Here is a 25,890-nt window from a genome sequence, read left to right as displayed (position 1 = left end):
CTTTGTTTTCGTCGTCGTCAATCAAAATGAGAAATGAGCATTTTTCATCGTTTTAGATATATTTGCTGTACGTCTGTACAGAAGAAGGATGCTCGTTTAAGAATTGTAGTTTCCATTATTACATAATACTTAGTGACCCCTTTTTTTTCCCCCGACAAACACTTTATATAAATAAAATAATAATAATAAAACGGAGCATTTTCAAAAAAAATTAAACTAACAAACTTGCTCTAAAAATGAATTCAAACTAACTGAATTAGAAAAAGAAAAAAAAAAGTCTAACCAAAATACAAACTACGGTAACTATAATGAAAAATCACAAACTTTTATAACTCTGGATGAGACTACTGAAAATGCTTTTTTCCATTTAAAAATAACTGTTTATGACTAATGAAGACAACTGAAAATGAACTCCGATCTTCACAAACTTTATTCTTAACCTCAATTATGACTGAAAACAATAAAAATATTGAGCACGCTCGTATACAATTGCTATCAAACCCTGGAAAGTTTCCCCCCCCCCGCGCTTAACCCCCCTCCAATTATACCGCCCGTTCCGCCAGAATACTTTTGAGTTTACCCCCCTTTCCCTTATTAAATGCCCTCATGGCTTTTCTCCCCCTCCCCCTTTTAGCCCTCGACCCCCTTTACCCTCCCCCTGTCCCATCCACAGTCCTTTTAATCTGGACGGTCAGAGGGAACAGGAGCAAGAAAGTGTACATAGCGCGTTTATGGCTGTGTGACCGTTTTTTTTTTTTTTTTTTTTTCTTTGTGGGTGCGATGCAGAAGACGGATCTATCTCTGCGTCATTTCGCCGGTGGATTGAAAGAACTGGCCTCCATGAAGACTGACCTGTCCCAGTACGTGGCGGCGGCCGATTCTGCTCTGCTGGAACAGCAGCTGGAACAGCTTCACATCCAGTGGGAAGAACTGTGTGCCAAGGTGAGGAAAGGCCGGAAAGATGACGGACTCAACAGTAGACATGTTGAAGTGTTGGTGCAGGTAATTTGGTGCGATCAGTAGTCAATTTGTGACTGATGTGATGGTACGTCATGTGATTTTTTATTTTTATTTTTTTGTGTAATCCCGTCATGCTAACAATGTCAAGCTAAAAAAAGAAGGCGGTCAGACGAATATGTGTAATATGAATTCATTTTTCCCCCTCTTTTTTCTTTTTTCTTTCTTTTTTCTTCTCTTTTTACTCCTGGAAAGAAAGAAAAAAGAAGAGTAAAAGAGGAATAAGAAAAAAGGGAAAAATTTAAAAAAATAAATTAAAAAGGAGAGAGAAAAATGCCTAATATGAATTCAATTTTTTTTTCTTTTTTTCTCTTTTTTATTTTTTCATTATTTTATCTTTTTTTCTCCTGGAAAGAAAATAAAGAGGGGAAAAAAGAGAAAAAGGGGGGAAATAAACAAACGGAATAAAAGAAAAAAAAGGAGGGAAAAAAGGTGTAATATGAATTCATTTTTTTTCTTCTTTCTTTTTTCTTCTGTTTTCTCCTGGGAGGGAAGAGAAAAAAAGAGGGGAAAGAAAAAATCTGAAAAAGGGGAAAAAAGAAGAAAAAATTAAAATATGAGAGAAAAAAAGGTGTCATATGAATTCACATGTATGGTGTTCCGCAGGGCGCAATTCCGGGGCCTCTGCTGTTTTCATGTTTCTGTTTTCATGGTCCAGTCAAAAATTTGGAAAAATTAACTACTAGTTTTCAGCTGAAAACTTTCGACTACTTTTCTGTGCAGTCAGATGTTGACTGACACATTTCAGCATCAAAATTAAAACCTGTCCTATCTTTTTATTTTGTGTCTGGCAGCTTTTAATGGTTCATTTAGAAGTTTTAAAAAGTTGCCTGGCAATTTGCTCCATCCCCTGGTCAGCATTAAAATCTAAATGTTTTCCCCCCACATTTCTATAACAGTTGCCGGGAAACTTTCAGCAATAAAAATGCTGCCTATTTTTCAATCCAATCAAAGTTTTGACAACAGCTCTCAGCGTTTAACAAGCTCAACCTGCTTGCTGACTAATCACTTAGCACTTAGCTGATTCCGTGCATGCAGCTTTGCGCTACTACGTGAACGCAGGGTCAAATTCCTACATTTAAGTCTTTTTGGCTCAAACACAAACTCACTCTTGTTCTTGCACCATTATATGTCATTCCGTCAGTGAACAAAGATGGCCGCACGATGATTTACGCTGGCACTAATTGGGTCTCCACTTGAAAATGGACGCTGTCACCTGCTCCACCTTGGCAGCAGTTAATGGGACAGCAGCAGCAAGACATTGTGCAATTCAAGTGGAATTCAATTTGCACGGAATATAAAAATGTCTGTCATCTCTAGGAAGTTTGGTTCTGAGCCACACTAGTCTCTGCCGCCTAGTTAACAGGTTGCATGTTGGGGGAAGCCACTGGAATGGCTCCGACAACCAGATGGCCCGGCTGAGCTCAAGTGATTCAGGGGGCAGCGTCCATTGTTTTCACGGGGGGGAGCATAAACGCCTCACAGGGCCGACAGCAGCTCCGAATGCCTCCTTTTAATACTCAAGGGCCACAAATCGTGTGTTGAAACAGAACCGGGGCTTGTTTGGATCAAATAAATGCCACCAAACGGGGAAAATACAACCACCTCTGCAAACGAACCACTTTTGACCAAACAAAAGATCATCGCCGCCTCTGCTGTGCAATGTGATGTTTTCATGGCCTTAAGCCGTTATTAGGAAAATGGACCTTGTTAATCAGCCAGGCTCTATTGAAGATTTTCTCCCATTCAGCTGATTACTAAGATTATTGAGAGATTAGACGATTACTATAGAACAGGAAAATCATATTTTATGCTCAGTTTATTTTATTTTATTACAAAGATAATATCTGAACGCCTACTATAAAATCTATATAATGCTCTTTTTTTTTGCCCCCCCCCCAAAAAAAAGATTGAGAGGTGAATATTATTAAATTAAATTAAGAGATTTAAAAGCAAAGGAAATAAATTTAAAAAATAGCTTACTAAAATTAAAATTCATCGCAAGACCTTAACTCATTCACTGCCATTGACGGCTATCGACGTCAAAAATTCATTTGAACAATTTCTATTAGTTTCACATTTTTTCCACTTTTGTTAACAAGAGTATGAAAACCTAGAAAAAAAATGTATTGTACATTTAGAACAGACATAAAATTTGTGATTAATCTTGAGTTTAAATAAGTAATTAAACAAAAAAGAAAATATTTTTAATATTAATATATAATTTTTTTTAAAATATTAGAGGCGTCAGACGATTGAATTTTTTAAATTGTAATTAATCGCATGACTTCAATAGTTAACTCATGACTAATCACATTTTATGTCTGTTCTAAATGTACATTACATTTTTTTTCTAGGTTTTCATACTCTTGTTAACAAAAGTGGAAAAAAATGTGAAACTAATAGAAATAGTTCAAATGAACTTTTGACGTCTATAGCCGTCAATGGCAGTGAATGTTAAACAGAGATACGGGAAAAGGACATAGTTATTTACACTTTACTGAGATGTTTTGAATCTTTATTTAGAAAAAGGAAGTCGAACGTATGTAGATGGATTTCATTCATATTTTTCACTCTGGTAATAAAAGAATATCAGCAAATCACGGTTGCGTGTTATACATGGCATTTTACAGTAATTGACCGACAAAATATCAAACCTGAGTTTGAATGACCCTATTTGATTTAAAATCAACATATGTGAATTCCTTCAAAGATCAAAAATACTTGTTCAAAATAGAACATCTCTTCAATTCTCTTAGCCCAAATACCTTCGATTCCAAATGACCAACGAGATCAAAGTTCACAGATACAAAAGCAATGACGCAGCGATGATGTCATGGCATCGCCACAGAATACAAACTGAACATCCAGTCGCTTTACTATGATGTCATCCCTATTCTAACCAGGGGACTTAATTTGATAGTATGTTGGGATTGCTGTTACGTGATTCGTTGTTATTTATAGTCCTCAAGTTATTGCTTTGACATTTCGGTTTTAGTGACATCATCGCTCATCATTTACACAGATTTGCAGTTGAGTTACCGCAATGTTTATTTATGCCTCGTAATCCTGTAATCAATTTCAGAGTTGCACAACATTTTTTCGGCTGGTGTAAAACTGCGCATGCTTCTCAGTGCTACGTCTGCCATTGTGAAGTTTTACGAAAAAAAGTGTCTTCTTAGCTATGCATGTCTGCTCACTATCGCATTTCACCCTTCCCAGGTGTCCTTGCGCAGGCAGGAGATCGCTGACCGCCTCAGCGCCTGGACAATTTTTAACGACAAAAACAAAGAGTTCTGCGATTGGCTGACCCAGATCGAGAACAAGGTGTGCCACAGCGCAGATCTCAGCATTGAAGGAATGGTGGAAAAGCTCAAAAAGGTAAATTCATAATAAATAAACCAATAATTTAGAATGTGCCGATGTCGATAATATATTTTTGAGTCCTACTATAACGCTAACATGGACAAATACATGACATAAACCTTGTGTAAAGCACCAGGAAGCTGAATTTCATTGACTATCTCTGCTTCAAAGAAAACCAGTAACTAAACATTTTGAGTTTGCCAAAATAAAACATGTCATGTTTAAAAAAAAAAAAAAAAAAAAAAATCTTTATTATCTGGTTCATCTGTTTGACGTCAAATTAGTCGATAATTAGCGGCCACCAATATTATCGTGCATCCTTAGCAAAAACTAAGGGTGTCGAAATTAGTGTGTTCATTTTGAGTTCATTTAAAGTTGCTTTAATGCCACTCATTTTTTTAAACAAGTGGTTAATTTGCGCCCCTTACTTGTAAAGCCTGTACTGGGGAATTCCAACGCAGCAGACACGCACGCCCACGTCAAAATTTAGCAGTAATTAATGTAATAATAATGCATAGATTGGTGGAGACTGGGGTCAAGTTGTATTTTACAATTTTAAAAAATGTGCAGAATTACACAAGCTACTCATGTTAAAGATTAGATAGCTCTTAATATGAAAAAAAATGTTACCAACATTTTATAAATGCAGTTATGCCATCTAGTGGCAAAAAAATTACCTCAATAAAACTCTTTTTTTTTTTTTTTTTTTTTTACAGTACAGTATATCTTTCCAATTTTATGAATTATTATGAAATTACTTTATCACTTGCAGCCATATTTCTATTAGTTTAACTTTTTTTCTCTCTACTTTTATGCTAACCAGACTATGAAAACCGTTAAACTATAATAAAAAAAAATATATATATATATATATATATTATTGTATATATTATTGTCACTGTAGAACAGATATAAAATTTGCGATTAATCTTGAGTTAACTATTGAAGTCATGCGATTAATTATGATTAAAAAACAACGACACCCCTAGGAAAAACACAACAGGCCTCTTTTGAGAACTTACTGTCTTGTCATCTTTATGAAGTGGTTTAATGGTGTCATAGAATGGGGACAATAACAATTCAGTGCGGTCCCACTGTAAATCGGGGCATGCACATTGCTGGCGTGGCGTTTATTAACATCCATATATATGCAACATGGTCCATGCTGATTGTAACAGATGGTGGCCTGGAATGGAATGGCTTTGTTCATACACAACAGTTGTCCTTTCAGTGGCGCAACAAAACCGTGTCTCGTCGCCAGGGGTCAGTCGACAAAATAATTCCATTGGAAATTAAAAGTCAGTCACTCTTTGTTTCTAATCTTTCTATAGGATTGCATGGAGGAAATCAATTTGTTCAGTGAGAATAAAAGCCACCTGAAGCATCTGGGAGAGCAGCTGCTGTTAGCCAGCGACGAGGCCAAGCAGACTCAAGTGTGCGGCTCCCTGCAAGAGGTTAACCAGAGGTGGCACAACCTTTTCAGCCACATCGAGGCCAGGTCAGTACACAACCCCGAATGTCCGTGCTGGAGATTCGCTATAGATTGACTGTAATGGGCTAAGCTGCGGAAAAGGACAGGCGGGGTCAGCAGGAATATGGTCAGAGATACAGAAGAAGGCAATTCTACCAAAATCAGTAATATAAGTTATAAAAAAAAATATATATATTATATAAAGAAATAAAAAATTCAGACTGTAAGCCACACATCCCGTTCCTTAAACGTGTTGATTTTCTTTTGACTTTCTTCTTTTTGACTGTAGAAGAACAAGTGGAAGCAGAAAAAGTCGTCGTCGTCGTCATGGCAACAGATGTGTGACGTACAAGGTTATTTTAGAAAACTAACTAAAAAAATAAACCTGAAATTCAAATAGCATTTTCTTTAACAAAATAAAATAAAAACGAAAAAGGTTTAAAAAAAAACAAAAAAACATTTTACAATTACAAAACTAACTTTAGATGAAAAAGTCCCTCGTTTTAGTCTTTGGTAATTAATTTAATGCATAAGCCTTTGGAGATGATTTTAAGTCGTTCACTGCCATTGACGGCTATAGACGTCAAAAATCAATTTGAACTATTTCCATTAGTTTAACATTTTTCCCCACTTTTCTTAACAAGAATATAAAAACCTAGAAAACATTTTTATTGTACATTTTGAACAGATATAAAATTTTTAATTAATCATGACTTAGCTATTGAAGTCATGCAATTAATTACAATTAAAAAAATGTAATCGCCTAAAAAAAAAGATAAAAAGAAAAGAAAAGATTATGAAAAATTAGGTGCATCAGACAATAATTTTTTTTATTGTAATTAATTGCATGACTTCACTAGTTAACTCGCGAATAATCACACATTTTATATCTGTTCTAAATGTACAATATTTTTCCCCCCTAAGTTTTCATACTCTTGTTAACAAAAGTGAAAAAAAATGTTAAACTAATAGAAATAGTTCAAATGAATTTTCGACATCTATAGCATCAATGGCAGTGAATGAGTTGCATGTTATTTTTAGTATTTCTTTTTAAATATTGCGCACAAATAATACACATATTTTCTTTAATCTAAAACTAATACTAAAACTAAGCAAAACTAAACTAAAACTAATCATTTATTACATAACTAAAACTAATAATAACTAACATAACCACCCTGAAAACTAACTACATTTAAAAAAAACAAAAATCAAAACTAACTAAAATGAATGAATTCCAAAAACTATAACCCTGGTGACGTATCGCTAATTTAGCATATGGCTTACTTAACGCCACAAGGCTTTACTATTTACAACACCAAATGTGCAATAACTGATTAAGACGCAGCTCAGGATCCGAGTTAAGGGAAACCATTTGAAACTGCCTAATAATATATGTCTCTTTTAAAAAATCACAATATGTGAGTCCATCCACCTGCTGCTGCTCCCTCAGCTTTGCAGCTGTTAGGAAAACATGACTTCTAATATTCACAAAGCAGGTTAAGCCCCCCCCCCCTAATTATAAAGCAGACCCCCGCAAGACAATGTTGTGCAGGAGCAGCTGCTTGAATCCTCTGATAGGTCTGCACACTCAGCCCAGCCACAGCAACAAGAAAAAAAAAAAAAAAAACTTAGACAGGGCCATATGTCCTTATGTCCACTTCGACTATACCCCCCCCCCCCGCCCCCCCATCAGTGGAGGGAGGAATAGGAGAAGGGGAGTGGTCTGTCAGCATCAATTATATCAGTAATCGTGAAAGCGCGATTCAAAATGAGCATTCAGGGGGGCACCCTCGGCAAGATATGGATGGCAACAATGATGCATTGTTTGGAATTTGCTCACAAATGAACAGAAAGTATTCCAAACATTCCCTGGAATTGTCTCGTGAAGTCTTTATAGTCAACATATAAGAAATAGTAGACAGAGGACAACTAACCATAAATTGTACTAATGCCTTTTTAAGATGCTAGATGTCCATTTGTATGTATTCGAAAGCCAACTGCTGTCTTTTGTTACAAGAAGCAGAGCAGTGACTTTATAAACAATGACTGGTGTAGTAATAGGATGCACTGTCTAAATAGTGGCGGCAACGAGATATTAAATATAGTGTCAAGATTAAAACTTTTTTATAATGTTGAAAATTGTAAACAACACACGCCGATTTCCTGTTGTGAATTGAAATGGATAAATGAGGTAGCCGCTTCGATTGGCCCGGGAGTTGGCTGCGTTCCCTCCCACAACGGCACGCACCAGAGCAAATGCCAAAAGGCAAATAAGAAAGAAAACGCCACCCAGTTAGATTGAGTTAGGGAAATTCAATTATTACACTCCACAATTACAAAATCAGCATCATCGTAAAAAAAAAAAAGAGAAAAAGATTAATGCTAATTTTTTGAGTTGTTTAAATGTTTATATACTCTTGCACTTTTTTTTTTTTAAATAAATAAAATAATACATTTTGTTTCATCCAAAAATAACTTAATAATTTTATTTGTCTTAATATTTTTTACGTTTAAACATTTTCTTTTTTTGTACCCAAAAAGTAAATGATCATCCAAATTGTGATTTGCATTATCAAAATAATCGTGATTAATATTTTCTTCATAATCGAGCAGCCCTCATTGAGCTTTGCTCTAGACTCATGCTTCCATTATTTGTTTTCATATTGTAATATTTATGTAATATTTTCAATAAGGCATGACCGATATACATTTTTTTTAGGCCAGTACCGATTTTTGGCAGAAAAAAATACATATTAACAATTAATCGCCCGATTATTTTAAATATATAACGCATACAAGTCGATGCTAACTTCCGGTTAGTATTTGAATGGGATCCTCCCTTCGCTTTTAGCATGAGCGCTAGGCTAACTATGTTTTAAAAAACGAAGCATGTTTTGTATTTCAATATACAGTGGATGTTATTCTCATTGTCGTGTGTTAAGTTTTACAGTTAACTCCAACTGGGATGTCATCAGACATGTTAAAAGACGCTTAGGGGGACACACAATAACAAGAATAACATACGTTACACACTTGCTAGTTGCTAATGCTACGCAAGCAAAATGGTGCATTCAGGGTACTTTCACAGCGTCGGAAACTTTGGTTTTCTTCGATTATAACATTTTAAGTGGAAAATAATTTGCTCCGATTGGCCGATTGTTTTGGCAGATGTTTGAAAGGTAATAACCAAATTTTCAACAAGTAGCTGTAAGTCGAAGCCCATCTTTGTCCACCAAGCAAATAATCCTCACTCATCCTTCAGCTTTCCGCTTCACACATTCCGCTCTTGTCCTCCTCCGAATGGACCCCTGACCGGGTTTTGTGTCTTTGTCCGGCCTCCGCATTAAGCTTCTGGCTTTTGTTGAGCTGTCGAAGGTTAGATCGGGCCAATGAGCGCAAAAGACAATTTAGTAGCCCGCAGAGGGGGATTTACACCTACTACACTGTCTTCATTTCACCACCATTAAACCTGAAATGTCAACTTGAAGCAGCCATTTGGATTGCGTCACACTGAGGTCTGGATGTCGCATTTACAGTTTGCTGAGGGTTTCATGTTTGAATCCCAGCATCTGTCACGACCCTCACAAACATCCTCCCATTTACACTCCCGAGTTGTTTTTAAGCGCTCATTATTGGAGCTGAGAGCGTCTCCATCTCAACGCTGACCGGCCGGCCTTGATGGTCCTCAACAGGAGAGGAAGGATCCGATGGGGGAATTAACTCAAAACTCCTGAATGGGGCACACTTCAGGCTTTTTTTTTTTTCTTTTTTTTTTTTATAAGTCTCTGGGGAGAGCTTCTATTGTCCTGGGTGTTACTATGACGATAGTTAGGGAGTCGCTGTTACCATGGAGACAGCGGGGGTTTTATTGGAAGACACCTGAGAAGAACATTTTTCTCTTTGCTTTGAATGTTTTTTATCTGTTTGGCTTTGGTCCCACCATGCCTTGGGTGGGAAAATGAATCTCATCAAACAATGAGACATTTTGGCTCATCAGAGCCAAAAATACTTTTTTTTATTGTTGTTGCAAAAATAGTCAATTAAAATACATCTATTAAAAATTATAGAAGAGGATTCAGGCCAGTGAGGAAGAAAACAAAAGTTTGGCAGGATTCTCACTTTAAAGTGAGAATTCTGACTTTATTCTCAGAATTCTGACTTTTAAAGTGACACAATGCTGACTTTATTCTCAGAATTCTGACAATAAAGTGAGAATTCTGACATTTTCTCACTTTCTCTCACTTTAAAGTGAGAATTCTGACTTTATTCTCAAAATTCTGAATACTGAGATTAAAGTGATAAAGACCGAATTTTCTGACAATAAAGTGAGATTTAAAGTCAGAATTCTCACTTGGGAATTCTCACTTTAAGGTCAGAATTCTGACAATAAAGTGAGAATTGAGAATTCTGACTTTTTCTCACTTTCTCTCACTTTAACTGCTGGGCGTTATTTGACCATGTTTTTGGCTTTTTGTTGGTTCTGACCAAGCCATTTCAAAATAAAATAACGCCCAGGGGTTAAAGTGAGAATTTTGAGAATAAAGTCAGAATTCTCACTTAAAAATCAGAATACTGAGATTAAAGTGATGAAGACCGAATTTTCTGACAATAAAGTGAGATTTAAAGTCAGAATTCGCACTTGAGAATTCTCACGGTCAGACGTTGGAATTCTAAGGTCAGAATTTTGACAATAAAGTGAGAATTGAGAATTCTGACTTTTTCATACTTTTTCTCACTTTAAAGTCAGAATTTTGAGATTAAAGTGATAAAGTCCAAATTTTCTGACAATTAAGTGAGAATTCTGACTTTAAGCTCAGAATTCTGACTTTAAAGTGAGAATTCTGAGAATAAAGTCAGAATCTCGCCAAACTTTTTTTTTCTCTCTTCACTTGGCCCTGATCCTCTTCCGTAAAAAAAAAAAAATAATCTCATTGCAACAACAATTCCAAATCTCATTAAAATTCCAAGTCGGAAGATAAATATCTGCCGTCTTTCTTTGTATTATAGCCTCAAGCCCTTGTTAATAAAATCGTTTCTGTTCTGGAGTTCCCGTCTTTTTTTTCCTCACAGTAAAATCAGAATGATTACATTTTGCCTTTAATATAGCTGGAAATTGTGTAATTATTTGATTAGATATAATATTTAATTTGCTGCTCTACCTCCGCTGAAGTCTTTTTCTGTTTCTGCGGCTCACACTATAAAAATAAAAAATAAAGCCTTAATTGAAGTTTGACATGTCTGTGTGTGTTAGAGTGACAAAGTTGAAAGAGACTTTGTTGAGAGTGCAGCAACTGGACAAAAACATGAGCAACCTCCGATCCTGGCTTTCGCGCGTGGAGGCTGAACTGTCCCGGCCCATAACCTACAGTGTGTGTCATCACCAGGAGATACAGAGAAGGCTGGCTGAGCAGCAGGTAACACACACAGGAAACCACACAATTGGCAATTTTTTTTCAAGACATTTTTTTTCTTATAATTTTGATTAATAATTCATTACAGTCCCTCCATTGTTTAATCTCGGGAGGGGTTCGGCTCGTCATGCAGCTGTCCCAAGTCAAACAATGTCTGCCGCCCATGTGTTTGTTCAGGATCTGCAACGGGACATCGAGCAGCATACGGAAGGCGTCATGTCCGTCCTCAACCTCTGCGACCTTTTGCTAAGGGACGAAGACGCCGCTGGCAGCGCTGAGGTGGAATGTGACTCCCTGCAGGAGACCAGTCAGAGCTTGGACCAGCGCTGGAGGACCATCTGCGCTATTGCTCTGGACAGGCGACTCAGGTAGGAACCGCGGATAACTTGGAATAAGCCTTGACCATCCCTACATATTCAATTCTACGACTTATTTTAGGGCTGGAATGAATGAATTTATGAACCCTGATGAATACTCAAAACGCTACATTCGCATGCGTTTGTCAGATAAAGCGAACTTTTCATTTATGGATTTATTTAACGTTCCACTTCATAAAATGAAAAATGATGCTGACATTGGGAACTCCCTACACTTTTTAATTTTAAAAATAAAAATAAAAATAATTTAAGAGGAGCTCCCTACACTTTTAATTTAAAAAATTAAAAAAATAAAATAAAATTAAGTGGAACTCCCTACACTTTTTAATTTTAAAAATAAAAATAAAAATAATTTAAGAGGAGCTCCCTACACTTTTAATTTAAAAAAATAAAAAAATGAAAAAATAAAATTAAGTGGAACTCCCTACACTTTTTAATTTTAAAAATAAAAATAAAAATAATTTAAGAGGAGCTCTCTACACTTTTAATTTAAAAAAATAAAAAAATGAAAAAATAAAATTAAGTGGAACTCCCTACACTTTTTAATTTTAAAAATAAAAATAAAAATAATTTAAGAGGCGCTCCCTACACTTTTAATTAAAAAATAAATAAATAAATAAATAAATAAAATTAAGTGGAACTCCCTACACTTTTTTTTTTTTTCAAAAATAAATAAATTAATAATATTAATTAAGAGGAACTCCCTACACTTTCCACTTCATAAAATGAAAAATGATGCTGACATTGGGAACTCCCTACACTTTTTAATTTTAAAAATAAAAATAAAAATAATTTAAGAGGAACTCCCTACACTTTTTTATTTTTTTCAAATAAAAAATATATAATAATAATTAAGAGGAACTCCCTACACTTTCCACTTCATAAAATGAAAAATGATGCTGACATTGGGAACTCCCTACACTTTTTAATTTTAAAAATAAAAATAAAAATAATTTAAGAGGAACTCCCTACACTTTTTTTTTTTTTCAAATAAAAAATATATAATAATAATTAAGAGGAACTCCCTACACTTTTTATTAAAAATAAATAAATTCTGCGATAGGCTGGCAACCAGTTCAGGGTGTGCCCCGCCTACTGCCCGAAGCCAGCTGGGATAGGCTCCAGCGGCCCCCGCAACCTTTGTAAGGACAAGCGGTTAAGAAAATGGATGGATGGATGAAATAAATAAATTAGGAGGAACTCTTTACACATTTTTATTTTTTTAAATAATTATTTTTTTTAATTTAAGAGAAACTCCCTACACTTTTAATTTTTTAAATAAAAAATTAATTAATTAAGAGGAACTCCCTACACTTTTTTATTTTTTTAAATAATAATATATATTTTTTTAATTTAAGAGGAACTCCCTACACTTTTAATTTTTTAAATAAAAAATAAATTAAGAGGAACTCCCTACACTTTTAATTTTTACAAATTTAAAAAATAAAATAAAATTGAGAGGAACTCCCTACACTTTTTATTTTTAAAAATTAAAAAAATGAAATAATATTAAGAGGAACTCCACACACTTTTTATAAAAAATAAAAATAAAAAATTAAGAGGAACTCCCTACACTTTTTATTTTCAAAAATTAAAACAATAAAATCTAATTAAGAAATTATGTAAAAATTTTGGAAAACTTTATTTGAAGTAGAAAACTTTAGGGAACTGCTTACTTGCTGAGTTTTTCATTTAGCTTAACATATGGTGATGACACCTGGAGGCTCCTCATTTTTTGTTAGGATTTTTAAACAAAGCTGTCAATTATTTATATGATTAAAATTAAAGGAAAAATTGTTTTTTAAATGTTGACGCTAATATTTGATCCTTTACTGCAAACGAATATCGGCTTGAAATATCTGTTATCGGTCTCCTTCACTACTAATAATCGGTATCGGTTGTAGGCCATGAAAAAAAACATATCAGTCTATCTATGTGTTGTATTTCTAATGAAACTGAATGTTTGGAACGTCGTCTAGAAGGGTGTAGGTTTCACAAAATGCCCCCCCCCCCCCACACACACACACACAATTTCTGTCAATTTTTCATCCCTCCTTGTAGGATTGAGGAAACATGGCGACTGTGGTGCAAGTTCCTCGAGGACTATTCACAGTTTGAGGATTGGCTCAAGATGGCCGAGAGCTCTGCTGCCAACCCGAACTCAGGCGATGTTCTCTACGCGGTCGCCAAGGAGGAGCTAAAGAAGTTTGAGGCAAGTGGAGAGGATTGACGTGATTGGTACTCCATTCTCAATCTAAATGATCATTCCCATGTCCCTTTTAGAGTTTCCAAAGGCAGGTCCATGAGCGGCTTACCCACTTGGAACTCGTCAACAAGCAGTACCGCCGTCTGGCCCGGGAGAACCGGACGGACCGCGCCAGCCAGCTCAAAGCTATGGTCCACGAGGGCAACCGGCGTTGGGACGTTCTGCACCGACGGGTGGCTGCTATCCTCCGCAGGCTCAAGGTACAGGCCAGAAATATGGATGACCGAAACTGCCAAAATAAAAAATTACATCTTATATTAAAAATATTATATTTATATTAAATATAAAGCAGAGCAGAGCGTTTTTATTAATTGATTGATATTTAATTATATTTATTTATTTATTTTGACATTTATTTTTATATTATATTTATTTTTTATTTTTCTATTCATTTTTACTTTTATTTATGTATTTATGGATATATATTTAGATATATTGTTTTTATTTCCATTTATTTATTTTATTTTATTTTTGAATTCTATTTTTTATATCCGTCATTTATTTATTTACTTATTTATTTATTATTAATTTTGGCAGTGTTGGTCCTCCATGCAGACACACTTCATCAGCTCATCATATTTTGTCAACTCCAAAGACCAAAGCTGAATATTGCAAATCTTGTGGCTTATTTCCTGATCCTTCATTTTTTTTATTTTTTTTTATTTTTTATTTTTTTTATTTATTTTTATTTTTTATTTTTTTATAAATTTTTTATTTTTTTACTCTTCTTCTTCCAGTATTTCACCGGTCAGAGGGAAGAATTTGAAGGCACTCGGGAGAGCATGTTGGTGTGGCTGACAGAGCTGGACCTGCAACTTACCAACGTCGAGCACTTTTCTGAGAGCGACGTTCATCACAAGATACAACAGCTGAGTGTGAGTGAAAAAAAAAACGAAAGAATTGATCCTTGGCCAGGTGCTGGCCTGGCTATCTGGCATACAGGGCTGATACCCGATGGGCCAGTTTCTTTTGGGTGCACTCTAAAAACAGTTGGGTCATAAATGGACCGATCCTCTACTTGGGTCACAAAATTAGTCAACTTGAGTCAAAAAATGGGTCTTTTATTGTAAAACAGCTTAATAAATATTGGTCAGATCCTTTCCTTGGCAAAAAAAAAAAAAAAAGGTCATTTTGTATAAAACAACCCAGAAAATTGGGCCAAATTGACCTATAAAGTGGATCGGTCTATTTTTGATCCATAATTGGGTTACTTTTGACCCAACTGTTTTTAGAGTGTGTGCTAGAAAATACAGACAATGGTTTGGGGCCATTAACTCATTCCCGGCTGTTTTACTCGATTTTGACTGATTTTAGTAAAATATTGTGTTCCATTGCTATGAAATCATACCAAAATAAAGATTAGAGTCTCTTCTTTCATCAGGAAAAAAAAAAAGTATATTTGTATCTGTTTCCGTTTTGCAGCAATTAGCATTAGAATATAGCTAAATTAAGCTAAGATCTTGTTGTAGCATAGCCCTGGCTGATCTCTTATACTCTGCTGCCAACTGCTGGCCGTTTTTTTTGGTAATAACTACCATTGCTTTAAGCGTCCTCTTCACGTCAGAAGCTGCATCAAAGCCTTCTGAATACTCTTGCATTAAAAAAAAAACGCCTAAACACGTTTTGGGGACTGAAAGACAAAGCATTAAAAAAACGTATATACACGTTTTTGGGTTTGAATGAGTTAAAAATATGAAATGGGATTGCATTAGTGCAGCTAACTAAATGAGTGCAAAATACATGTCGTGGCTTGCTTGAAGCGTGAAGGTAAGAGTTCGAAGGTCGCCATTTTTCTTTGTGCAGAGTTTCCAGAAGGAGATCATCGTCAACACGGAGCGCATTGACGGGCTGATCGTGTTTGGAGAGAGTCTCATCCAGAAGAGTTCACCCGAGGATGCTGCCCTGATAGAGGAAGAACTAGAAGAGCTTCACTCCTACTGTCAGGAGGTTTTCAGCCGACTGGTTCGATTCCACCAACGTCTCAGCCAGCCCCTGGTCAGCTCAATTTTATCCATTTTATTTTATTTTCTTTTTTTTTTTCTTTTTTTTTTGGTATCACTACGTGCCCATCCATAATTTTTATAATTTGTAAAATTGTATTTATTATTTCCTATTTTGAAGAATTTCCTTCTTTTTTTCTTTTTTTTGGGGCACCTTAGATGATCACCGAGGAACCAGAATTCTCCGGCACCGCCTTTTCCCTGGAGTCCAGCTTGGAGCTGATTGGCCGGCCCTGGCTGGGGCGGAGCCAAGGAAGCCTCCCGACCACGCCCTCGCACCTGCTGGCCTTCCCGCTGGAGCATTCGGGGCGGGAGACGCCCGTGAGCGTGGACTCGCTGCCGTTAGAGTGGGACCACACCGGCGATGTGGGAGGGTCTTCATCCCATGAGGATGACGAGGATGACGACGAAGAGGGAATTTACTTCAGCGCGTTGTCAGGTAGAAATAATACTTAATATTCCCATGAAATGCACAAATATACTTGTTGACCTTCTAGCAGCGCATATTTTCTCTATTCGATAAGATCGTTTACTTCATTTCTAAATTTTCAGTCAGTGAAAATGTTTCCATAGTGATATTTGATTGGATGCCAGAAAAAAAAATTGAATTAGATTGGGATTGTGCGCATCTGCTGCAGGCCGCTTCCCGAAAGACGTTGCTGGTTCATGAGACCGATCGTGTGTGGGTTCGTTATCCCCCCCGCCCCCCCCATCAAAAATCTTTCAACATTTTCTGCCTCATTTGCGTCTGCCGACCCTTTTTATTCATGTAGCTGCTTTTTGGAAAAGCGTTCAAAGCCAAGCAAAATTGATCCGCTGGTTTTTCTTGCGTTTGACACATTCTTGATTGGAAAAGTTGCAGCAACCGCGTCAACGTGGTTGACTATTTCCTGACGAGGTCCCAACCAATCATGTTCCTCCGCAAGAAAATCGAAACCCTTCCCGCTTACCTGCCGATAATTGTGAGCCCCCCCCCCCCCCCCTTCTCTGTTAACCAGCATAATGACGTTTACTGTCCCCTTCTGTTGTATTTAGCCCACTCTAATGTGTCCACTTCAGTTTTACAAGTCATTAGTCGGATTTTACACGCGTTTTAAAGTTTCCAGCTGCAGCTTCGCCGGACACATTTGTTACACGACCGCACAAATCGAGTCTGACGCGAGCGCTAATAAAAATACAAATAGGGTTGGTTTGACAGAAGTGTCAGACTGTACTTTACTAATCATATAGCAATAGATTTTTTTTTGTATTTTTGTTTTTTAACTCATTCACTGCCATTGACGGCTATAGACGTCAAAAATTCATTTGAACTATTTCTATTAGTTTGACATTTTTTTCCACTTTTGTTAAAAAGAGAATGAAAAATTACATTTAGAACAGATATAAAATTTGTGATTAATCGTCAGTTAACTAGTGAAGTAATGCGATTAATTACAAAAAAATTAATCACCTAATGCCCCTAATTTTTAATAATATTTTCTTCTTTAAAAAAAAAAATGTTTTAATTTTATTTTTATTTTTTGTTTTTTATCATATTTTCTTTAAAAAAGAAAAAAGAAAAGATTATTAAAAATTAGGGTTGTCAGGCGATTCAATTTTTAATCATAATTAATCGCATGACTTCACTAGTTAACTCACAATTAATCACAAATGTTATATTTGTTCTAAATGTACAATTAAAAAAAATTCTAGGTTGTTGTTCTTGTTGACAAAAATGGGAAAAAAAACGTTTGAATGAATTTTTTACGTCTATAGCCGTCAATGGCAGTGAATGAGTTAATATTTTGTCCCTCTCAAACAAGGCCAAAATATTAGGAACCCCTCCCAAAATAGCAGTTTGGTTCATTTTAAAACCCCATTATTAAAAAAAGAAAAAAGTTTGATCACATCAACATACATTTTTTTTTTTAATAAAGCGATTGACCGATTATTGCCCGATATTTGTCATTTTGACATTGTTTGTATAAAAACAGCTAGTTTTTGCTTGGCACTCTTGTTAGCCATGCCAGCTAGGTCTTGCTAGCCGCTCTTGTTAGCCTCTCCAACTAGTTTTTGCTCAGCATTGTTGTTAGCCGCGCCAGCAAGTCGTTGCTAGCCACTCTTTTTAGCCGCTCCAGCTCGTTTTTGCTAGGCACTCGTGTTAGCCACGCCAGCTAGGTCTTGCTAGCTGCTCTTGTTAGCTACTCCAGCTCGTTTTTGCTAGGCACTCCTCGTGTTAGCCACGCCAGCTAGGTCTTGCTAGCTGCTCTTGTTAGCTACTCCAGCTAGTTTTTGCTAGGTGCTATTGTTAGCCGCTCCAGCTAGTTTTTGCTTGGCACTCTTATTAGACATGCCAACTAGGTCTCGCTAGCCGCCGTTGTTAACTGCTCCAGCTAGTTTTTGCTAGCCACTCTTGCTAGCCCCTCCAGCTAGTTTTTGCTAGCCACTCTTGTTAGCCGTGCCGGCGAGTTTTTGCTTCAAAATCATTGCATTTTATTAGTCCACCACTAGATGGCACTAAATAATACCATTTAAAGGTAGAATTTGTAATCTATAATAATTATAATAATATATAAATATAAATATCCACTAAGAGTGTTTCACACAGTGAAATTGTAAGAAAGCTTTTATGAGGCTTGAGTATTAAAAAGGCTTTTTTTTTTTTTAGGACATGTCGAATCGGTAAGATTACCGAATGAACAATACTGAGCTCTCTCAGGAAAAAAAAAAAGAGAAAAAAAAGCTTGAATCACCTTCACTGAATGAGTCATAAGAGACCCTGCTGCTGCCCGGTACTCTATTAATCATGTGATATTTTTACTAGCCCACAAAGGTTTGACAGGCACACTATAAACATATTTTTGGGAAGAAGACATTTGAGCTGAATGGGTTCTGCTGCATTTCACGTTTATTACTTTCTGTTCTTATGTTTCAGTATCAGGCAGGTCCATGGCTGCCCATGAGTCTCCAATATGGCGATCGACAGGAGATGCTGGCCTAGGCAACATTGAGGCTCCGCCCACTCTGAGCAGCACCCCTGCAAAGCAGGTCTATGTACGTTTCACAATTTTATTTTATTTTATTTTTTTTACCCTCTTGCAATTGTGTGCTAATTGAGCGTTATTTTTGTCTCCAGTCGCATCAAATGTCTCAGTGCGGCAACAACATCGAAGACATTAAAAGAGCTTCTCTGATCCTGGATGATGAAAAGCAGCCAGAAATTGGTTTGGCCATTTTGGATGCCTCAGACAAGCAGTCTGGTGAGCAGCTCCGGCAAAAAAACAAAACAAAATGTTCAATATTAGCTTATGTTGAGAGTTTGTTTGCACGAGAGGCTCCCCCCAGCTGATGCGTCTGCTCCCGCAGGGGTGATTGAACGCTGGGAGCTGCTCCAGGCTCAGTCCAGGAACCAACAAGCCGAGGCACAGGATGTCACATCTGACCTCGACGATGTCATTTCCTGGCTGGACAACGTTCATCCGGAACTCGACCGCCTCCAGCAGTCGCACCCGAGCGACAGGATTGTTGACATGGCAACCAGAGCGAAGGAGATGAAGGTAACGGTGAGGTCCAAAATAAAATCAGGGTGACGGAAACTGCACAGATGTTGGTTTGTTAACTCATTCACTGCCATTGACGGCTATAGACGTCAAAAATTCATTTGAACTATTTCTATGAGTTTAACGTTTTTCCCATTTTTGTTAACAAGAGTATGAATACCTAGAATGTTTTTATTGTATTAGAACAGATATAAAATTTGTGATTAATCGTGAGTTAACTAGTGCAGTCATGCGATTAATTACGATTAAAAATTGTAATCGCCTGACGCCCCTAATTTTTAAAAATCTTTTCTTAATTTTTAAAAAAAAAGATTATTAAAAATTCAATCTTTTTTTTTTTTTTTTAAGAAAAGATTATTAAAAATTAGGGGCGTCAGGCGATTACAATTTTTAATCGTAATTAATCGCATGACTTCACTAGTTAACTCACGATTAATCACACATTTTATATCTGTTCTAAATGTACAAAAAAAAATTTTAAGAAAAGATTATTAAAAATTAGGGGCGTCAGGCGATTACAATTTTTAATCGTAATTAATCGCATGACTTCACTAGTTAACTCACGATTAATCACACATTTTATATCTGTTCTAAATGTACAAAAAAAACTTTTTAAGAAAAGATTATTAAAAATTAGGGGCGTCAGGCGATTACAATTTTTAATCGTAATTAATCGCATGACTTCACTAGTTAACTCACGATTAATCACACATTTTATATCTGTTCTAAATGTACAAAAAAAAAAATCTAGGCTTTCATACTCTTGTTAACAAAAATGGGGGGGGAAAAACGTTAAACTAATAGAAATAGTTCAAATGAATTTTTGACGTCTATAGCCGTCAATGGCAGTGAATGAGTTAATTTGCTGCGTTTTTGAGTTTCTTTGCCATCTCTGTCCTGCTAAAAATCATGTGCTGCAAGTACGATTACATTTACGCATCCACGTGGGTGCCAAATGTTGCGGCTTGTAACTGTTTTTAACTAATCCCGCTATCTAACAAAAAAAAACAACTGCGATATTTTTCAACTTTTTTTTTTTTTTTTTTTTTTAAAGGAAATACAGAAGATGTTCACGCACTACAAGCCGATCATGCTGTCGGTCAACCTGCGCGCTCTGCAAGTCCCGGAGCAGCAGGAGAGGCTGCTTGACTTGAACCAAGCCTGGAGCCGAGCGTCGACGCTTCTTCAGCAGCGGGAGAGCACGTTGAGAAAGAGTCTGATGCGATGCCAGGTTAGGAAACGTATTGAAGTAACCAGGAGGTCCTCATTTTATCTTTTTTTTTTTTTTTTTTTCATTTTATCATTTCTACCTCAATGTACTTCATCAGCATTTCTCCAGAAATTGCACTTAGTCTAGTTAGAGTTTTTGGAATTTTCATTTTGGATTTTCTTTTTATTTTGTTTTGTTTTTGAAATTTAGTTAGTTTTAATTGATTTTCATTGTGTTTCTGTTATTATTATTATTATTTTTTAATTAATTAATTTTAGTTATTTAAAAAGTGTATAGTTTTAATTAGTAGGGGCGTTCCAAAAAATCGATTCTCCCATAAAAATCGCGATTCTCATTTAGTACGATTCAGAATCGATTTTAAATTGTCGCCTAAGAGCGACGTCATCTGAAAGTACTTTTCTATTGGCTGCCGCTAGATGACATCACTTCTGTGTGACACACTTTCAAACGTCTTTATTCCGGGTAATATCGAAATAAATGTACTTAAAATAACATTTAAAAATAAAGGCTCATGTAAAAAAATGAATTTCCAAAGACTTAAATGAAGAATTTTTTTTGCTGTAATTTTAGTTAGTTTTGTAAATGTAAAATGTAGTTTCAGTCAGTTTTCTTTTTTCTTTTTTTTAAATAATTTTTTATTTTATTTTATTTTAATAATATAATTGTGTATATATATATATATATATATATATTTTCCGTTTATGTGGTCCACAAAAGTCAATCATGTGCATCAACTTCCACGATCTTTGCTCAAATCTGTATGAAAATATAATCAATTTAATTAAAATAATGACGTTGAAAATTTACCCTTTTTACTTGAACAATAATTGAACAAACTATAGTATTATACTAGGGACCAATTTGTAAAAAAAAAAAAAAATTATAATTTGAAGTTGAAAAATTGGCATGCTGTGTTCAAAATTTGCAATCAGTTTTTTTCTAGCATTTTTTTCAGTTTACCCCCAGATAAGCAAAATTCCACTGTAGAAAGACTGTAGTAAGACGAGCAGATTACAATTGGACTCATCTACGGATGGCTGCATGAAAATATTTATTTTTCGAGTTTTGTCGCTATCCCATCGCGGAATCTTATTTACATACACATTTATTCCATTTTTTTTAAGAAAACATTGATCCTATAGCTCAAAAGTTTGACGTGAGAGAAAAAAAAACGACATCCGTTTTGGATTCTGCACCCAAAAATTCAAAACAGCTGTCAGTCCTAACCCTTGTGATTTCAAAACTAGTAACACATGCATTTTTGTTGTGTATTTATTGTGAGACGGAGATTTGACACCCTCCGTTAAATGATTTCAACAGCAGATCTCAAAAAGCTCCATTGACAAAACCACTTTTAACGCAATACCATGTCTTAGTTATTTAAGTGGATCCAGGATGTTGCGCAACGGAGGGAAAAACAAACCAACAGATGTGTCCGAGAACCGCGCCCTAACCCAAAAAAAGCATCCCTCACGCAGGAGGAGTTTGACGAGCGCCTGAATTCGGTGCTGCTGTGGCTGGCACGCGCCGAGACGAGACGCCGCGCGGTGGACGTCGCCGATCCGGGGACACCTGTTCAACGGCAGCGCCGCTCGCTCACTGTAAGCACATCTCTTACTTTCCGCATACATTTGTATGATCAAAATCGAATAAAATCTCAAACATTTTTACAGGGTTAAATAAAAAATAAAAAAATAATACGTTTATTAAGCTATTGATTATTCAATCAGTTAATCGACTCATCGGATTAATTTTAATTTTGCATTAAAGTATATTACAAAAGCATTTTTTCACCTGATTCGTGCTTTTTAACCAGTGATTGGTGGTTATTTCGTACTTCGTATTTTGTATAGTGATTAAAAAAAAAAAAGAAAAAAAAAAGTGGGGTGTTGATGTTGTACTATGTAACCTACGGAAGAGGATAGAGACCAGTGAAGAGAGAGAAAAAAAAAACATTTTGGCAGGATTCTCACTTTATTCTCAGAATTAACACTTTTTAGAGACAATTCTGACTTTAAAGTCTGAATTCTGTGATTAACCCTTAGGCGTTATTTGACCATTTTTTGGCTTTTTGTTGGTTCTGACCAAGCCATTTCAAAATAAAATAACGCCCAGGGGTTAAAGTGAGAATTATTAGATCAAAGTCAGAATTTTGAGATTAAAGTCAGAATTATGACTTCAAAGTCAGAATTTTGAGATCAAAGTCAGAATTATGACTTCAAAGTCAGAATTTTGAGATCAAAGTCAGAATTCTGACTTCAAAGTCAGAATTATGACTTCAAAGTCAGAATTTTGAGATCAAAGTCACAGTTCTGACTTTGAAGTCAGAATTCTGAGAATCAAGTCAGAATTCTGACTTCAAAGTCAGAATTATCAGATCAAAGTCAAATCAGAATTCTGAGATTAAAGTCAAAATTCTGACTTCAAAGTCACAATTCTGAGATTCAAGTGAGAATGCTGAGAATAAAGTGAGAATCCTGCCAAACTTTTTCTCTCTTCCAGTGGTTTCCAAAGTAAAAGCAGACGTTTGAAAATGTCTTATTTAAACACAGTAGATAATTAGTCTTCTTTCACGAAGGACTCCAGAAATGACTGCTGATAAGCCGAAATCAGAGGATTTGGATCATTAACAAAAAAATTGCTCGATTATTAAAATAGTCGTCGATTAATTTGATCATCGATTGACGTCAAGGACGTGAAAAAATTGTGAACGCAGTCTGTTACCAATGTCATGTTTGCGTCCAGGCCTTGCTGGAGGAGCTGCTGGAGAGGCGGACCCAGCAGGCCTCGCTCCAGACTCTGTGGTCTCAACTGCAGCCGGAGGACGGGGACGAGGACAGGGACGGGGACGAGGTTCGGGAGAAGCTCCACGTGACGGACACCAAATTGAAGTTGCTCGTGAAGGGCGTCACCGAGGATCTGAGCGTCCTGCGACGACGTCTGGTAAACTCCCATTTTAATCCTTTTGAGATTTGAGAAATGTTTTATAATACATTCTTTATTTTTTATTTATTTTTTAAACAGGAGTGCGACGCTTCCGGAGGTCAAAATATCCCTATTGAATCTTCTCAGGACCTCACACAAACAAAAAAGTCTCCTTCTAGTAAAAGGTACAGAAATACTCAATATTAATTCATTGACTGCCATTGACGGCTATAGACGTCAAAAATTCATTTGAACTATTTCTGTATATTTAACATGTTTTTCCACTTTTGTTAACAAGAGTATGAAAACCTAGATTTTTTTATTATACATTTAGAACATATATAAAATGTGTGATTAATTGGGAGTTAATGGCCTGACGCAATTAAAAAAAAATTTAGGGGCGTCATGCAATTCAAATTTTTAATTGTAATCAATCACATGACTTCACTAGTTAACTCACGATGAATCAATTACAAATTAATAATTTCTATTAGATTAACATTTTTTTCCACTTTTGTTAACAAGAGTATGAAAACCTAGACATTGTTTTTATTTTATTTTTTTTAGGGCGGCAGGTGATTACAATTTTTAATTGTAATTAATCGCATGACTAATAGTTAACTCACGATTAATCACAAATTAACTATTTCTATTAGTTTAATATTTTTTTCCACTTTTGTTTAAGAGCATGAAAACCTAGAATTTTTTAATTATTTATTTTCAACAGGCGATTTTTGACTAATAGTTAACTCACGATTAATCACAAATTAAATATTTCTATTAGTTTAATATTTTTTTCCAATTTTGTTTAAGAAACATTTTTTTATTTAAAGAAACAAAAAGATTGTTAAAAATTAAGGGCGGCAGGTGATTACCATTTTTAATTGTAATTAATCGCATGACTAAGTTAACTAAAAAAAATTTTTTTCATAGTTAACTCACGATTAATCACACATTTTATATCTGTTCTAAATGTACAATAAAAAAATTCTAGGTTTTCATACTCTGTTTTTTAATAAATAATAATAAAAATAGTTAAAATAATTTTTGGACGTCTATAACCGTCAACGGCAGTGAATGAGTTAAGGGAGCTTTTTTTTTTTTAATTCAGTACTTGTTTGCATGTGCCACCCAGAACGAAGAGAGACCCCTCCCCACCTCCATCCTTCTTCAGTCGGGTCCTACGGGCCGCCATCCCGTTCCACCTCCTCCTGCTCCTCCTGCTGCTCCTCCCGTGTTTGGTCCCCCGGTCCGAGAGAGACTCCAGCTGCACCGTCGCCAACAACTTTGCCCGATCTTTCCATCCCATGTTACACTACACAAACGGACCCCCGCCCACCTGACCGGGAGATAAGCGTGGACGATGAACAAATGTTTTGAAAACGGACGCTTGGATTTGAGCTGGAGCAAAAATATCAAAAGTCTACAAATATTAATATTATGTATTTATTATAAAAAAGACACGATAGGGACAAAAGTATTGTTTTGGGTGACATGTTTCCGAGGTGTCTCAATACTTTTGCAAATTAGTCAGTAACCTCATTTACGTTAAAAGTAGGTCATCAGCTACTCATTGTATTTTTTTAAATAGTCAACACTTCACATGTTTATGTTAATTGAATTCGACTTATGGTAATTCTTCACTGTAGATTTAGCACATTTTATATGTACAGAAATAATATAATAATTTATAACCACTCCTGAATGGATATTGGTCTTGCATTTCTCTCAACTATTTGCTGTCAGTTTTTTTTTTTTTAACCTTGTTTTATGCGCATTCACCGAACCCTTCTCTATTGAAAAATAAAATCTATTTTTTTCAAATTGCTTTAAAATGACCACCGTTTTTTTTTTCTTAAGATGGAACCCAGGGACAGCCGATACAATGAAAACAGCAGAGGCCCCAGAATTTAAACCTTGTGGAACACCATACGTTCCGTTATACACAGAGGTGGCAAATCCAGGTCCAGAAAGTAAAAACCCTGCTGCTATAGTTTGGCTTTAGCGCTAGGTGCTAGCTAGCTAGCTCCTCAGGTTGCGCATTTACTTGCTCGGGAGCTAGCTAGCTAACATCAGGGGGTAAAACCAAACTGTGGCAGGGGACCTGGATTTGCCACCTGGGGCTTTTAGTTAGCTAGCTAGCTCCTGGGACTAAAACCAGACTGTGGCAGGGTTTTTAACTTTCTGGACCTGGAACTAGCTAGCTAGCTCCTGGGACTAAAACCAAACTGGCAGGGTTTTTACTTTCTGGACCTGGATTTGCCACCTGGGGCTTTAGCTCCTC

General features: G+C 36.0%; 1 protein-coding gene across 8 annotated transcripts in view; it reads left to right on the top strand.

Annotated features, from left to right (window-relative positions):
* Nucleotides 1-25,305, top strand: part of syne2a (spectrin repeat containing, nuclear envelope 2a) — a 61,833-nt gene extending 36,528 nt beyond the window's left edge. For 6 of the 8 annotated variants that reach the window (XM_077552804.1, XM_077552809.1, XM_077552808.1 and 3 more), the window contains exons 56-73: nt 787-942; nt 4,240-4,398; nt 5,715-5,881; nt 11,109-11,271; nt 11,446-11,636; nt 13,707-13,857; nt 13,929-14,111; nt 14,649-14,786; nt 15,715-15,906; nt 16,071-16,350; nt 18,826-18,944; nt 19,027-19,150; nt 19,257-19,447; nt 20,505-20,681; nt 22,160-22,282; nt 23,427-23,624; nt 23,706-23,791; nt 24,742-25,305. In XM_077552804.1, the coding sequence (XP_077408930.1) occupies nt 787-942; nt 4,240-4,398; nt 5,715-5,881; nt 11,109-11,271; nt 11,446-11,636; nt 13,707-13,857; nt 13,929-14,111; nt 14,649-14,786; nt 15,715-15,906; nt 16,071-16,350; nt 18,826-18,944; nt 19,027-19,150; nt 19,257-19,447; nt 20,505-20,681; nt 22,160-22,282; nt 23,427-23,624; nt 23,706-23,791; nt 24,742-24,949 (3,006 nt within the window). In that variant the 3' untranslated portion in view covers nt 24,950-25,305. Of the gene's footprint in view, nt 1-786; nt 943-4,239; nt 4,399-5,714; nt 5,882-11,108; nt 11,272-11,445; nt 11,637-13,706; nt 13,858-13,928; nt 14,112-14,648; nt 14,787-15,714; nt 15,907-16,070; nt 16,351-18,825; nt 18,945-19,026; nt 19,151-19,256; nt 19,448-20,504; nt 20,682-22,145; nt 22,283-23,426; nt 23,625-23,705; nt 23,792-24,741 lie in introns of those variants that run through there. The other 2 variants (XM_077552807.1, XR_013289456.1) reach the window with 2 other exon arrangements.
* Nucleotides 25,306-25,890: the final 585 nt, after the last annotated feature.

This window comes from Vanacampus margaritifer, chromosome 19 (assembly GCF_051991255.1).
Source record: "Vanacampus margaritifer isolate UIUO_Vmar chromosome 19, RoL_Vmar_1.0, whole genome shotgun sequence".
NCBI lineage: Eukaryota > Metazoa > Chordata > Actinopteri > Syngnathiformes > Syngnathidae > Vanacampus > Vanacampus margaritifer.
The sequence above is the reverse complement of the archived record's forward strand: the minus strand, read 5'-3'. Positions and strand labels throughout refer to the sequence as shown.